Below are 16,957 nucleotides of genomic sequence, written 5' to 3'. Positions count from 1 at the left end.
AAGCTGGGACTTACTGATTGTGTAGATTCAGGCTGTTGCACAGCTGGAATTTCATTGTCCTCTTCCTCATTTTCTTGATCTCCATCTGCTTCTTGAGAAACAGAGGGACCTTGCGGGCATTCTGGTGCTGGTTGTGCGCTCTGTGGACAGACAGGAGCATGAGTGATGGTCACCATTCTGACACTTGGGAGTTTTGGTAATTACACACAACTTCAGTCTGCTTAGACATCAGAAACCAGCCTAGATATGCCTGTAGCCCTACAGGTCCCTTTCCTCAGCACAGTGCAACAGAAAAGGAGCTCCATGTAGTTTTGTTAATTCATCTTGGTGGCTTTCAGTTCTGCTCAAAACAGCTAAATCATTCCTATGCTTGGTCAAAGCCTCATTTCACAAAATGTAGTGTTTGAATAGATCACAGGAAGTCACTTCCAGTTGCCTTGTTAAGTTTTTACCAATTGCTTTAAAGCAGGCTCCAAGAAGCCGCTTACAACAACTGAGGCAAATAAAGACGCTGTTCTACACATTCACATCTCCTTCACTTTGTCTTTGAAAGGCATCCATATGGCCCAGCATGAATACCAGTAAGGGACAATCCACAGGAAACAGGAAGACCTCATCTTCACGCCTGTGTTTTACTGTGTTGACTGTATCGCTACCCTACCCCACCTGGTTTCTTCATCCCTCCATCTGCCCTGCAGCACAATAGTTGAAGTTTTTGTCCTCAGTCCTGCTCGGAGCTGCCACAGACAAAAGCTGGTGCAAGCACTAGTGCTTGCTCTTCTTACTCAGTTCTTTTCCTGCGACGATGAGGGGAGTCAGGCTGGAGAGTGGCTTGGCTAATTTAAAAAATAGATACTGTCAGAGGAAGAAAAAGAAAGGAAGCACAGGTAGGACACAGCCCATCATCCCATTAATCCATTTCTCACAGTGGGCTCAGCTAGATGGGATTTTGGCCCTGCCTGTGCTCTGGGATTGCTGCTTGCTGTCCCAGGGCTTTCCTTTCTCCTTTCAAGAAACTCCTTGGAGAAGGCTTCAAGGAGATCACAGAATCACAGAAATATTCACATTGGAAAAGACCCTCAGGATCATCAAGTCCAGCCAATAACCCTACTCTGCAGTGTCCACTCTTAAACCATATCCCAAAGCACCACATCCAAACGACCTTTAAACACATCCAGGGTTGGTGACTCAACCACCTCCCTGAGCACCACATTCTTCCTTATGGAGGCCTTCAAGGGAGGGGCAGCAGCTATAGACTGCACAGGAATTAGTGGATCCTATGTTCTCCTGCTATCCAGAAAAAGAAGGAGACCGAAGAGTTGGGAGGGAATGGAGGCTGGTCCCTCCCTGGAGAGGCAGGCGAGTCCCCTCCCTATCTCCCTCATCTTTCCCCTTGCCCATATACAACAGGTATGGGACTCTAGAAACAGAGGTGTGGGTGAACGAGGATGGAGATGGAAGGCCGTCCATGCAGTTGCCCAGAACGTATCACCCAGTTTCATTGATTTGGGGTCCATATGCTTCTTGTCACTTCTGGTGCCATCCAGTGAAAAGTCCCGATTAGTGTTTTCCTCCTACTCTTGTCAGGGGTGAGCTGAGCACAGATGCCAAAATCAGCTAAGAAGAAAAACAAGTATTGTTAAAGTCAGCTAGAAGGATGAAACCAAGCAAAAGCAATGCCCACTACTTATTTGTCTTGAGAACACGTGGTTGAACCTATCCGGAGCAGCAGCCATGAACTGGTTACTTAGTGCTGTAGCCAGTGAACTACTGAATAGGCCACTTTTAAGAAAATCCCTCAAGTTGCATGCAGTGGCTTTCATTCACTTGAAGCTTTAGAATGTCACTCACTCACTCTTGAAGGGACCTACCCAAACCACTCATTACACCTTTCTACTTCTATCCTCCTCTGCATGAAAGAGCTACCCTCAGCCTTCACCAGTGGTCAGTGCACAACCACAGGCATCAGTTTTGGGTATCCCAAACTGGCAGCCCCACACCACATCCGGGGAATGCTGTTCTTGACCAAGAATACCTACCCAGTTTGACAGATCCATTCAGTCCAAGGAGGATATTGTCACTTTTGATGTCTCTATGAATGATGTTGTTTGAATGAAGGAAATTCAGAGCTTGCAGGCACTGACAGGTAAAAAAAAGAAACATGAGGGTAAAGATTAATGACCTGATTTCATCACACAAGAAAGGAAATGGTTCTAGAAGATTTAATTTCTAGATGAATGTGAGCAGGACCAGAATACTGTGCTGTCAAGAGGCATAGCTTGCTGCTGCTTCTTGCCTAACCAAGGTCTAGTCAATCAGACAACGGCTCTTTAAAGCAGCAGCAGCAGTCCAAGACTGGGCTAAAGATGAAGAAGGAATTCAGTGAGTATTCCACACTCCACACTATCCTCAGGCAAATGGGATAGCAGAAAGAACAAATGGCATGTTAAAAAGATTTTTGAAACCACATGAAGCTGGGGATGGTCAGGATGCCTGTGGGACATGGTCGAGCATGTAAACGACCATTGGGGTATAAATGCATGCCCTTAAGCTTAGTTTTCTGCCCAAAGCCACCAACTTGGTGGGGAGGGGCACAAATGGAAACAGGTCCCTGCTCAGGGCATCGGGGGAAATCCTTGCCAGGCCTCCCTCACCTTCTCAAGTGCCCTTACACAACAGATCTGGGGCTCTCAAAAAAGGCAAATGAAGATGTAGGTGAAGGGGGGGTGGGGGGTGGGGGTGGTGTGCCTAGAGGAAGTTACCAACAGACACATGTTTCTCTCAAGGAGAAAGCGTTAACTGTCATTGGTGATTCTCTTCTGAGGGCCCAGTCTGCCGACCAGACCCATTCCACAGGGCAGTGATCTGCAGAGTCTGACATTTTTGTTTGTCAGAGGGCAGCAGTGGTGTTTGGGTGGAATGCTAGCTATCCTTCCAAGCTGCCTCACCATGGTCACCTCCTAGCAGGCTGTGTTGGAGGTTTATTCCTTTTTCACGGCCGTAATGTATTTGAGTGGGAGAATTTTTATACTTTGATTACTATTTTTTGCACATATAGGCTTCTAAAATTATTGATGCCCTGTTTGCCTCGCTTTTCCGCACAGTTTATGCCGTGGTAGGTGCTTCTCAGCAGCGCCACCATATGGGTGGAGAGCACCCTGCTGGCTTCCCGAATGCGCACAGCCCTGCACTGCCCTGCCGACAGCAGCAAAGGCAGCAGAGCGCAGGATCTCGCAGGAGGAGCCTTTACGCGGGCGCCAAACAGCGCAGGGGGAGCGGGCGCCCGCCGCCGACCCCAAGAGCGGGAAGCGCGAGCGCTTGAGCAGCACCGGCTGTGCCTCAGCGCCGGCGGCGCCAAAGCTCTCGTACGAGCGCCCGGGGCAAGGCAGTTGGCGCAGGGCAGTTGGCGCAGGGCAGTTAGGGCAGTTGGCGCAGGGCGGGCCGCTCAACAGGTGCTCCCCGCCCTCCCAGAGGGAAGGGGTGGATTCTACTCCAAAAAACTATCTCCAGAAGGGCTGTGAAGACCCAAACGGAGCGTGCACGCAAACCTAAAGCTGTCAGGCTGCAGGGAGTGCCAGAGGGCAGCAGAAACAATACCTGTGTGCAGTGCCCTCAGGGAAAAGAACTGCTGAGCCTGGTGTCAGGGCTGAAAGAGGAGCTGGGAAGGCTAAGGAGTATGGGGGAGTGTGAGAGGGAGAGAGAGTGGGAGGGCCACACCCTGAGGTAATGACAACAGGTGCAAGCTCCACAATAAGCAGAGGACCTGCTGTGACCTCTTGTCACAGGGCAGAAGTGGGGGGCACGAATGGAAACAGGTCCCTGCTCAGGGCATCGGGCGAATCCTTGCCAAGCCTCCCTCACCGACTAGGTAGCTGAAATGACAACAATGTCAGAGTAGATAAAGAGATAATTTTCTGCAAGTGACTCTTTGGCTTGCAGTATGAACACAGACATGATACTAACATAACTACTTACTTGTCTAAATAGTTCACAATATTGGCATTCTTCTTTTCCTTCAGGACCAGGATTTCTCCTATTAATTGTTTTATTGGCGTGTCCGTGATTTTCATTAGCTTTATGGCCACCTGAAATGACATTAAAAACCATGCAGAAGCAATCTGTTACACAAGATCTGAATGAACATGCAGTGAGCATCTGTGGATGTCACAGCCAAGCTGTGCCAAACTGTCTTGTTGTTAGGCACAGGCGCTCAGTGCCTTGCATTACAACAGTGTATTTCTCTGCTGCCTTGGCTGCTAGTTACAGGATACGTGGCCACATGGAGATGTGGTCTGTGCTATTTAAAGTCTGCCTCTTGTCCCTCCCTACCCATTTGGGCAGTTGCCTCGTGTCTCCTCTGTGTAGTCTTGCTCTTGACATGGCACAGAGGAGACAGACCACCCCTTTTGCTCTCTCTCGTTTCTACTTTTCTGTAGCAAGATTTTGGGGCAGGGTTTGCATACATTCAAAAATTCTATCTTGAAAAAGGAAATGAATGTTAAGATGCAGAGGAACAGCCTTTGCAGTAAAGGTCTACTGGCGACCTGAAAGCTCCATCCCCAGTTCACACCCATGGGGAGTGCTGAAGACCTGCAGAATCTGCTGGACTGTTGACACTTACCTCTCGTCCTGAGGCAAACTCAAGTGCGCGATAAACTCTTCCTGATGCCCTAGAAACAAAGCAGCAGTAATGAGAAGAGGTTTAGTCCCTCTGAGTGAAAGCAAGCCCAGGCTGGAGATAGATCTCTGCTGCCTGTAGTGCTTCTAAACCAGCTTTGTATATCCACTCCCTCAGCCAGCAGTACACAGTAGAGCACCCAACCAGCCCTGCTTTGCAGGGTATCCAAAATCTAATTCCAACATAAAGAAAAAGGGCCAGTGCAGCAGTCCAGTTCCTCCTGATTATCCTCTTTGATTACCTTGGTGATTATTTTTCTGAAGGATCTTTCCCCATTACTCAAAATTGACTTGCAGCGTCACAGTTATGAGCTGGTTATGGCAGCTCTTGTGTGCTTCTATGTAAGTAACTGTGATGGGACTTACCCTTCACCAATTTTGCCACTAAATGCAATCCATAGAAATCTGGGTCAAGAAAATGCAAATTGTTCTTCAACAGTCACTGCTGCTGCTGTGCCCAAGTGATAGTAAAGCAGCTTTTTTTTTGAGGGGAGTTGGGTTTTGGTGGGGTTTGTTGTTGTTGTTTTCTAAATAACTTACATGCATTGATTCTTTCAGGTGCTGAAAATGTTTCCCCCCAAGAAAGCTTTCCCCAAATCCCCTTTCTCCATGGCAGTTGTGTTCTGATATAGCACAGTAACAGCTCCCAAGGTCAGGAGCACACACCCCAGGTTTGGAAGTTTGCATTTCCTCGCTGGAGTAATGGCTGGCTTAGTGAGCCCTCAGTGTCAGGTTAGACAGTCAAGTCTTCATTATGGTATTCAGAAAAAAAGATGCTTCCTCTCTAGAGAAGAGCACTGTTAGTAAGCGCTGGAGATTACAGCATGGGTTTTGGAAGGACCTCTGAGGAGCTCTCCCCATTTGCATTGGGGAAGTTGTTGGGCTGGCTGAGCCAGCAAACTGAGAAACTGACAGACTCCCCTGCCACAGACATGGTGGTTCCACATGTAGGGAACTGCACCACTGCAAATTCAATTTCCATAAGAACCAACTAATTTTTAAGGAACACCAAAAGAGGACATCGACACAGAAGCCAGATTTGCTGCTGTATCAGTAAGAGCCTCTACTTACTTGCTAACAGCTCTGTCATTGCCCAGGGCTTGTCGTCTAGCAGCAGATTGAAAGCATGTGCGAAATCGAAAAGAAAGCAAGCTGCATTGGCAAATGCGGCTGCCATGTTTGCGGGACCACACGGCAATTTTCCAGACTCTACAGTCAGGGGAAAAGTGCCGAAATCCGGATGCTCTTCCGGGAAAGAGCCGGCGTCCGAGACTGCTCTGTACTCACAGACTGCTCTGAACACCAGTGGAGCCTGCTTAGAGCACTGAGGCCTTATATAGTGGTAGCATGACTGTTACATCGTAATAGCAGCAAAGGAATGAGAAGAGGTTTTTGATTATGGGGATGTTTGTATAGCCCTAGGCTGGCTGCTGACAGATGGACTCCAGCAATCTGAAAGGGGAAAATAGATTCTCACTCATGAAGTTGGCAGGGCTCATCAAGAGGACTTTAAACTAGGTTCAAAGGGGAAAGGATCAGTGGGATGTGGTCAACTGTATGAAGTTGAATAAGGCCAGGTGCCAGATTCTGCACTTGGATCAAAAAACCACCATGACCACTACAGGCATAAGCCAGAGTAGCTGGAATCTCCCCAGGGCTACCTTGGTTGCATTACCCCATGTCTTTTTGTGGGAATCCTTGGAAAAAGGGAGTCTCCACTTTCTCTGTAGCCACCCTATACCTCCTGATAGTCACCCTTTAACTACTGAACCATGGTGCTAAGGCCTCCCCTATGCCACCTCTTCTCAATGCTGATCAATACCTGATATTCCAGGGTTTCCTCGTATGGCAGCTTCTCAGTTCTTGGATCATCACCAGGACTGTGACTGCTGGTTTCTTCATCCCTCCATCTGCCTTGCAGCACAGTAGTTGAGGGTTTTTGTCTCAGTCCTGGTCTGAGCTGCCACGGACGAAAGTTGGCCGCAAGCACTAGCGCTTGCTCCTCTTTCTCAATTCCTTCGCTGTGATGATAAGGGGAGTCAAGCTGCAGCGTGGCTTGGCTAATTTTAAAAATGGATGCTGTCAGAGGAAGAAAAAGAAAGGAACCATTACTTCCCAAACCCAAACTCACAGGCTCAAACAGTGTTCCTCTGGTTACCAGCAATATGCACAAACCGGACTGAGGGGACCATCTGCACCTGTGCCTTCCTGTCCAGTACCTTGATACCACAGGTAGGACACAGCCCATCATCCCATTAATCCATTTCTCACAGTGGGCTCAGCTAGATGGGATTTTGGCCCTGCCTGTGCTCTGGAATTGCTGCTTGCTGTCCCAGGGCTTTCCTTGCTCCTTTCAAGAAACTCAAAACACTTACTTAGGTCCCTGTTTTCTAGAATCATGGGCTATTGTAGGCATCAGAAAAGCTGAGGGGCATCAGCCATTCCTCAGGGAACCCCAATACCTCCAGGAAGTGTTATCCCAGTAGCATCTAGACCCTTGTGCTGGTCTGAAGGCCACTGAGGGACATGTCTCCAGCACCAAGATGGGAGCAGGGAGACAAGTGACAGATATGATGAATTCTGATCTGGGTTGCAATGAAAGTAGCACCTGCCTGGCATTGCACACGAATTATTTTGCCCCCAGGTAAAACTGCCTATACTGCCAACATACAAAAGAGCCACAAAAAAATGAGAGGGCAGGAGTACCTCTTCTGTGAAGGAAGGCTGAGAGCTAGGCTTGTTCAGCTTGGAGAAGGCTCCAAGGAGATTACAGAATCACAGAAACATTCATGTTGGAAAAGCCCCTCAGGATCATCAAGTCCAGCCAATAACCCTACTCTGCAAAGTTCACCCTTAAACATATCCCCAAGCACTACATCCAAATGACCTTTAAACACATCCAGGGTTGGTGACTCAACCACCTTCCCAGGCAGCACATTCTTCCTTATGGTGGCCTTCTAATACTTAAAGGTGCTGTAAGAATGATGGGGAGGAACTTTTTAGCAACATATGCCGAGATAGAACAAGGGATGATGATTTTAAAATAAAAGAGAGAAAATTTAGACTAAATGAGGGAGAAAATCTTTATGCTGAGGGTGGTGAAATACTGGCACAGGTAGCCCAGGGAAGTGCTAAATGCCCCATCTCTGGACACAGTCCAGGTCAGGTTGGAAAGGGCTCTCAGCCACCAGGTGTACTTGAAGATGTGCCTGCTTTCTGCAAGGGAGAGTGGACTAGATGACCTTTAAAGGTCTCTTGCAACCCAAACCAGTCTGTGATTCTACTTTTCATTTGAAAAGCACCATGACTAGAGAGCACTAAATGGGGGAGCAGGGGGGGTGTGTGTCTGTAGATGCCTTCAAGTTTAGCTGATGAGAAAGCCATCCACAGTGTAGCTGTTTCACTTGCAGCTGCTTTGCGCATTACCTGCAGAAGCTCGTTGGCAGACCATCTCCTATTCGCGTCCACCTCCAGGCAGCAGTTCAGAAAGTCACAGAGGAGTGGGGACTGCTTCCTGGGGTCCTGCAGCTTTGGTACTCTGTTTCGGGCTATCAGTTTTAATACCTATAGAGAAAGGAAACATGAGACTCCACCTGTTTCTTTCATATCCACAAGTGCTCATAATACAACCCTCTGATTTTTATGGTCCAGTCTCCAGTAGCAGTTTCTTCCCTGGCAGAGAGTTAGAGATGATGTTTCTCTACCAACAAATAACCCTTCGAATGAAGCCACAGCTATTCCAACATCAAAATGACATTGCCATGACAGGTGATTGCATTGGATCCTTAGTTATGAACTATACCAGCAAAAGCACATTTTACGTTCATAAGAGTAATCCATTTTTTTTCTCTGTTCTGCATAAAAATGGTAACCAACCTCATAAACTAATCTGATTATCTTATTCCTTGGATAAAGAAATAGAACCACTTGTAACCTCATTTTTAACATAGACATGTAAGCTTCACACACAAATATATTACTGAGAAAAGGCTTAACTGGGCAGACAGCAGCCACCTGTAGCTGTGCCTTTCAGCAGTCTCCAAATTCCAGGTCACCTTCACTTATGTGGTGAAAGAAAAAATTGCAGTGGTCCAATCAGAACAATGAGTAATTAATTCCATCCCAGTGGAATGGAAGTAGCAAGCAAGCAATTGCCTGTGGAGACCCTGCCAAGGTTGCAACCTGGCCAAAGGCTGCTGTTAGGAAAACAGTGGGCACCAAGACACACCAGACATGAAAACATGTAAGCAGACCAGGGCTCCATGGCTGCAGAGAGTGCCACAAGCTGGCACTTGCAGTGGAGGGTGGAGGAGAAAACACCTGTGTTAGATGTGAACACTTGAATGATCTGCTCAGCATGGTGGCTGAACTGAAGGAGGAGGTGGCAAGACTAAGGACTATAAGGCAAGGTAAAAGGGAGATAGACTCAGGGAGCCAGGCTCTGCCATCCCTGAGGGAGGGCCAGCAGGTACAGACTGCATAGGAAGCAGGGGATCCCATGTTCTCCTGCCACCCAGAAAAAGGAGACCTAAGAGATGGGGGAGAATGGAGGCTGCTCCCTTCCAGGAGAGGCAGGCGAGTCCCCTCCCAATCTCCCTCATCTTTGCACTTGCCCATACTCAACAGGTATGGGACTCTAGAAACAGAGGTCTGGGTGAACGAGGATGGAGATGGAAGTCCATCAATGCAGTTGCCCACAACATATCAGCCAGTCCCACAACTAAGGACTAGTGCTATCAAGAAAGAAAGGTGCAACTAGCAGGGGATTCCCTTCTAAAGGGAGACCTTTGGAGAACTAGTTCACACTGATGTGACTTCAGACTTTGGCTCATGGGAGACAAAGCATGCTACAGATTAGAAAGACAGTGGTATCTCTTTATTTGCTGCTTACCCTGCGAGGACTTTCGTCATAGTAAGGAGGTTCTCCTTCCACCATTTCCATTATTGTGATGCCAAGTGACCAGATGTCCACTTTAGGACCATATGCTTCTCGTCTGGCCACTTCTGGTGCCATCCAGTGAAAAGTCCCGACTAGTGTTTTCCTCCTACTCTTGTCAGGGGTGAGCTGAGCACAGATGCCAAAATCAGCTAAGAAGAAAAACAAGTATTGTTAAAGTCAGCTAGAAAGATGAAACCAAGCAAAAGCAATGCCCACTACTTATTTGTCTTGAGAACACGTGGTTGAACCTATCCGGAGCAGCAGCCATGAACTGGTTACTTAGTGCTGTAGCCAGTGAACTACTGAATAGGCCACTTTTAAGAAAATCCCTCAAGTTGCATGCAGTGGCTTTCATTCACTTGAAGCTTTAGAATGTCACTCACTCACTCTTGAAGGGACCTACCCAAACCACTCATTACACCTTTCTACTTCTATCCTCCTCTGCATGAAAGAGCTACCCTCAGCCTTCACCAGTGGTCAGTGCACAACCACAGGCATCAGTTTTGGGTATCTGGCAGCCAGTTACCCAAACTGGCAGCCCCACACCACATCCGGGGAATGCTGTTCTTGACCAAGAATACCTACCCAGTTTGACAGATCCATTCAGTCCAAGGAGGATATTGTCACTTTTGATGTCTCTATGAATGATGTTGTTTGAATGAAGGAAATTCAGAGCTTGCAGGCACTGACAGGTAAAAAAAAGAAACATGAGGGTAAAGATTAATGACCTGATTTCATCACACAAGAAAGGAAATGGTTCTAGAAGATTTAATTTCTAGATGAATGTGAGCAGGACCAGAATACTGTGCTGTCAAGAGGCATAGCTTGCTGCTGCTTCTTGCCTAACCAAGGTCTAGTCAATCAGACAACGGCTCTTTAAAGCAGCAGCAGCAGTCCAAGACTGGGCTAAAGATGAAGAAGGAATTCAGTGAGTATTCCACACTCCACACTATCCTCAGGCAAATGGGATAGCAGAAAGAACAAATGGCATGTTAAAAAGATTTTTGAAACCACATGAAGCTGGGGATGGTCAGGATGCCTGTGGGACATGGTCGAGCATGTAAACGACCATTGGGGTATAAATGCATGTCCTTAAGCTTAGTTTTCTGCCCAAAGCCACCAACTTGGTGGGGAGGGGCACAAATGGAAACAGGTCCCTGCTCAGGGCATCGGGGGAAATCCTTGCCAGGCCTCCCTCACCTTCTCAAGTGCCCTTACACAAAAGATCTGGGGCTCTCAAAAAAGGCAAATGAAGATGTAGGTGAAGGGGGGGGGGGGGGGGGGGGGGGGGGTGGGGTGCCTAGAGGAAGTTACCAACAGACACATGTTTCTCTCAAGGAGAAAGCGTTAACTGTCATTGGTGATTCTCTTCTGAGGGCCCAGTCTGCCGACCAGACCCATTCCACAGGGCAGTGATCTGCAGAGTCTGACATTTTTGTTTGTCAGAGGGCAGCAGTGGTGTTTGGGTGGAATGCTAGCTATCCTTCCAAGCTGCCTCACCATGGTCACCTCCTAGCAGGCTGTGTTGGAGGTTTATTCCTTTTTCACGGCCGTAATGTATTTGAGTGGGAGAATTTTTATACTTTGATTACTATTTTTTGCACATATAGGCTTCTAAAATTATTGATGCCCTGTTTGCCTCGCTTTTCCGCACAGTTTATGCCGTGGTAGGTGCTTCTCAGCAGCGCCACCATATGGGTGGAGAGCACCCTGCTGGCTTCCCGAATGCGCACAGCCCTGCACTGCCCTGCCGACAGCAGCAGAGGCAGCAGAGCGCAGGATCTCGCAGGAGGAGCCTTTACTCGGGCGCCAAACAGCGCAGGGGGAGCGGGCGCCCGCCGCCGACCCCAAGAGCGGGAAGCGCGAGCGCTTGAGCAGCACCGGCTGTGCCTCAGCGCCGGCGGCGCCAAAGCTCTCGTACGAGCGCCCGGGGCAAGGCAGTTGGCGCAGGGCAGTTAGGGCAGTTGGCGCAGGGCGGGCCGCTCAACAGGTGCTCCCCGCCCTCCCAGAGGGAAGGGGTGGATTCTACCCCAAAAAACTATCTCCAGAAGGGCTGTGAAGACCCAAACGGAGCGTGCACGCAAACCTAAAGCTGTCAGGCTGCAGGGAGTGCCAGAGGGCAGCAGAAACAATACCTGTGTGCAGTGCCCTCAGGGAAAAGAACTGCTGAGCCTGGTGTCAGGGCTGAAAGAGGAGCTGGGAAGGCTAAGGAGTATGGGGGAGTGTGAGAGGGAGAGAGAGTGGGAGGGCCACACCCTGAGGTAATGACAACAGGTGCAAGCTCCACAATAAGCAGAGGACCTGCTGTGACCTCTTGTCACAGGGCAGAAGTGGGGGGCACGAATGGAAACAGGTCCCTGCTCAGGGCATCGGGCGAATCCTTGCCACGCCTCCCTCACCTTCTGAAGTGCCCTTACACAACAGATCTGGGGCTCTCAAAAAAGGCAAATGACAATGTAGGTGAAGGGGGGTGTGCCTAGAGGAAGTAACCAACAGACACGTGTTTCTCTTAAGGAGAAAGAGTAACTGTCATTGGTGATTCTCTTCTGAGGGCCCAGTTTGCCAACCAGACCCATTCCACAGGGCAGTCATCTGCACAGTCTCACATTTTTGTCAGAAGGCAGCAGCGGTGTTTGGGTGGAATGCTAGCTATCCTTCCAAGCTGAGTGCTGTGGTAAACAAGTCTCTGTTTTTCTTGGCAGTTAATTTAAAATTCTGCCACCAGCATGTTTGCTTTTCCAGGGAAAGAGAGGCAAAGACGAGAAACAGTAAAACAAAAAAGGAGATAGTACAATGGGAGTACGTAAGCATGTAACAGCAGAGTTTCAGAAGATACTGGCAGACAGTTCACTGAAGATATCCTTTCCTCTCCATAGTGTAATTGCAACAGAGACACAAAAGCCTCTGTCGATGACATTGCTCATGTTCCTACCACTTGTTGAGGAGTCCCATCCTGTCCAGGTGAAGATTCCTTACCTCCCTGCAGACAGTTGCTATCTGTCCTTCATCCAGACATATGACACTAATGAGATCGGCCAAAGAGCCTCCAGGCATGTATTCTGTCACCAGCCAGAGCTCATCACGGACTAGGTAGCTGAAAAGACAACAATGTCAGAGTAGATAAAGAGATAATTTTCTGCAAGTGACTCTTTGGCTTGCAGTATGAACACAGACATGATACTAACATAACTACTTACCTGTCTAAATAGTTCACAATATTGGCATTCTTCTTTTCCTTCAGGACCAGGATTTCTCCTATTAATTGTTTTATTGGCGTGTCCGTGATTTTCATTAGCTTTATGGCCACCTGAAATGACATTAAAAACCATGCAGAAGCAATCTGTTACACAAGATCTGAATGAACATGCAGTGAGCATCTGTGGATGTCACAGCCAAGCTGTGCCAAACTGTCTTGTTGTTAGGCACAGGCGCTCAGTGCCTTGCATTACAACAGTGTATTTCTCTGCTGCCTTGGCTGCTAGTTACAGGATACGTGGCCACATGGAGATGTGGTCTGTGCTATTTAAAGTCTGCCTCTTGTCCCTCCCTACCCATTTGGGCAGTTGCCTCGTGTCTCCTCTGTGTAGTCTTGCTCTTGACATGGCACAGAGGAGACAGACCACCCCTTTTGCTCTCTCTCGTTTCTACTTTTCTGTAGCAAGATTTTGGGGCAGGGTTTGCATACATTCAAAAATTCTATCTTGAAAAAGGAAATGAATGTTAAGATGCAGAGGAACAGCCTTTGCAGTAAAGGTCTACTGGCGACCTGAAAGCTCCATCCCCAGCTCACACCCATGGGGAGTGCTGAAGACCTGCAGAATCTGCTGGACTGTTGACACTTACCTCTCGTCCTGAGGCAAACTCAAGTGCGCGATAAACTCTTCCTGATGCCCTAGAAACAAAGCAGCAGCAATGAGAAGAGGTTTAGTCCCTCTGAGTGAAAGCAAGCCCAGGCTGGAGATAGATCTCTGCTGCCTGTAGTGCTTCTAAACCAGCTTTGTATATCCACTCCCTCAGCCAGCAGTACACAGTAGAGCACCCAACCAGCCCTGCTTTGCAGGGTATCCAAAATCTAATTCCAACATAAAGAAAAAGGGCCAGTGCAGCAGTCCAGTTCCTCCTGATTATCCTCTTTGATTACCTTGGTGATTATTTTTCTGAAGGATCTTTCCCCATTACTCAAAACTGACTTGCAGCATCACAGTTATGAGCTGGTTATGGCAGCTCTTGTGTGCTTCTATGTAAGTAACTGTGATGGGACTTACCCTTCACCAATTTTTTGCAGTCGCCTGTATTTCTTGTTAGGATCTTCCTTGCTCACAAGACTCCCTGAAAGAAACCAAATTAAAGATGCTTCACTTCAAAATGGAGCAGATCACATCACAGTCTTCTGTTCAACCAGAAACAGTCACTGGTTTTGCTTTTGGTATATGTAGAGGGAAGCTCAGGGAAATCCAGCCCGGTCACAGCTGCCCTCAGAGGCAGAAGGGATACCCAGAGTGTTCCTTACTGTCTCCAAGTACAATGTCAGTTTCCGCAGAGAGGATGAACGTTTGGTGCATGTAGTCTTGAGACATGCAGACCATGCACTGCTTGGTCAGACACACACACAGAATACGTACTCAGTTGCTCTAGGAGGAGGCGCGCCTTTTTTCGGAGCATGGATTTCTTCTTCTGCCTGTCTGACTTTCCGCATGAAGTCTTTCTTGTTGAGTCTTCAGGCTGAGGAGCGATGGCTTTAGCTTTGATTTTTTTCTGTGACAAGAAATTGATCTGGGTCAGAAAGTTGGTTTGTAGAGATGCCCCAGGAGTGACATTTCAAATGCAAACCCTTAGGAAGGTCTTGTTTGTCATATCCAGAGCTCTTAAAAGGTTTAGATTTAGTGTTCACTTCTCAAACTGAACAGGTGAAAATTAAAGGCTAGTTTTACACACATCCATGGCTGGTTTCACATTCAATTTTCACTGATTTTCTGAAGGATAACGGAAACCATGAATGTACCTAGTAGCAAGGATACAGAAATAGATCTGTCCTGGAATCCACAGCCTTGTTGCTACATAAAGTGTCTGATCAGAAGTAGGGAACATCTCTCCTTTCTGATCAGAACTGTTGAAATTACTTTCTCGTCAGTATTGCAGGCTTGAGGAACTGCATTCCAGTCCTTCAGAGACCTTCCTTTGCTTTACAATGCAGAGCTGTGTAGGATTCTTCACACCAGTCTTCAGCCTTCTAAAAGTTAGGGGTGTGATCTCAGCTGTTCATTTAGCTACTTAGAGAGGCTGTGGAGAGGGACAGGTTGGGACGTGTACCTCCAGGGGACACATACTTCCATGGATCCTGCAAGGTTGTGATCTGCTACTGACAACCGCTCTCTCACTGATGGCAAAGAGCCTACACAGATACTTTGGACAAAGTTGCTCCCTTTTACACCAGCAACATTCAAAGACACCACCACCACAGCTAATGCTGTGCTTAATTCACAGTCCCAGTCAGAACCACAGTGTTGGAACCCAAGGGAGCAGTTAACAGGATGTTTAGCTGGCCTTCACATCTGTGCAGGAACACAGGGGTGATAAGTGATAGGACCTGTTGTGCCTCAGAACTGTGGGAGAAAGGATGGGAGCATGGGGATAAGGAAATGCTGTATCGCTGAAACCAATGGGAGAGCAGTTGGGGGGAAACTGTCTGCTAGAATGAGAGTGTAAACAGTGGGATCAAGGACTGGTAGGTGGTAGGAAAGTGAAGAAAAATGGGTACAAATATCTCAATAAATAGCTTTCTATTCAGCAGGTTGGGGTCATCTGGCCCACCTAGGGCACTGGCCACCTCTCCACAACTGGGCTACCAGCTTGTGTTTCAGCTCACTGTGGTGGGACCGGCAGGATCGAGCCCACTATATTGTATGATACAAACAAAACTGCCCCCCAGTTGCTGCACCACAGCAAACTCATGACTAAACGTGAAAGGTCAGTGCAGATTTTGCTTGTGTCAGTGGCTTGGCTGAAGCACTATTAAGTCAGGGTAGGACTCTGGCAACAACTCCAGGTGTTGCCAGATCTGAATTACACCAGCTGTAGCTGGTGTAGCTGACCAAAGCTGGGACTTACTGCTTTTGCATCTTTGGGCCGACTTCCCATAACAGATGGAGGCTCATTATTATCTCTCTCATTATCCTCCTCGTCATCATCATCATCCTCATCCTCCTCATCATCATCCTCATCATCCTCTTCACTTTCTTCAACAGAAACAGAGGAAGATAGTTGGGATTCTGATGTCCTTCCTGATGAGGTTTCTGACGTTGTTCCTGATGCCGTTTCCGGTGCTGTTTCCCATGTTGTTCCTGGTACTGTTTCTGAAGCCGTTTTAAATGATGCTTCTGATGATGCTTCTGATGATGTTTCTGATGATGTTTCTGGTGATGTTTCTGATGATGTTTCTGTACTGCTCTGTGGACAGACAGGAGCACAAAGAATGGTCACCACTCTGGCACTTGGGAGGTTGGTAATCAATCTGCTTAGACATGAGAAACCAGCCTAGCCGTGCCTGTAGTCCTACAGGCCTCTAAGTTACACTTGGCACATACAGTAGTCTTCATCCAAGTGCTGTCTGACCAGAGTTACACCAGCTACAGTGCTGACCAAAGCTGGGACTTACTGATTGTGTAGATTCAGGCTGTTGCACAGCTGGAATTTCATTGTCCTCTTCCTCATTTTCTTGATCTCCATCTGCTTCTTGAGAAACAGAGGGACCTTGCGGGCATTCTGGTGCTGGTTGTGCGCTCTGTGGACAGACAGGAGCATGAGTGATGGTCACCATTCTGACACTTGGGAGTTTTGGTAATTACACACAACTTCAGTCTGCTTAGACATCAGAAACCAGCCTAGATATGCCTGTAGCCCTACAGGTCCCTTTCCTCAGCACAGTGCAACAGAAAGGGAGCTCCGTGTAGTTTTGTTAATTCATCTTGGTGGCTTTCAGTTCTGCTCAAAACAGCTAAATCATTCCTATGCTTGGTCAAAGCCTCATTTCACAAAATGTAGTGTTTGAATAGATCACAGGAAGTCCCTGTGAACCCCAGGGAAATCCAGAGCACCACCAGTGCCTGTGCTCCAAAGCCAGGACCACTCCGAGAAGGGTCCCGCCTGCTCCTTCGAGCCAAGCGAAGGGAAAGCCGCCGCTCTGCGCAGCCGCGCCTCTTCCCCGAGGCCGTCCACGGCGGCCTCGAAGCCCGTTGCTGCAGGACCGACCCCGTCCAGGGACCAGCCCTATCGGCCCTGCAGGGTCGACCCCGCAGGACTGCTCCCTGCCATCTAGAGGGAGCCTACGTTCTGCCCCCTCTC

General features: G+C 48.2%; 1 protein-coding gene across 1 annotated transcript; it reads right to left on the bottom strand.

Annotated features, from left to right (window-relative positions):
- Window positions 1-6,666: 6,666 nt before the first annotated feature.
- On the bottom strand, window positions 6,667-16,198 carry LOC104296276 (serine/threonine-protein kinase PAK 3). The gene is made up of 11 exons (XM_054169805.1): window positions 16,190-16,198; window positions 15,725-16,063; window positions 14,239-14,371; window positions 13,882-13,945; window positions 13,460-13,508; window positions 12,814-12,923; window positions 12,593-12,710; window positions 10,202-10,301; window positions 9,569-9,765; window positions 8,104-8,241; window positions 6,667-6,756 (listed from the first exon to the last, which is right to left on the bottom strand). Exons 1-11 carry the CDS (start codon window positions 16,196-16,198, stop codon window positions 6,667-6,669), a joined length of 1,347 nt encoding a protein of 448 aa, XP_054025780.1.
- Between the last annotated feature and the right edge of the window lie 759 nt (window positions 16,199-16,957).

This window comes from Dryobates pubescens, chromosome 18, assembly GCF_014839835.1.
Source record: "Dryobates pubescens isolate bDryPub1 chromosome 18, bDryPub1.pri, whole genome shotgun sequence".
NCBI classification, from domain to species: Eukaryota; Metazoa; Chordata; class Aves; order Piciformes; family Picidae; genus Dryobates; species Dryobates pubescens.
This window is presented reverse-complemented; position numbering and strand designations above follow the sequence as displayed.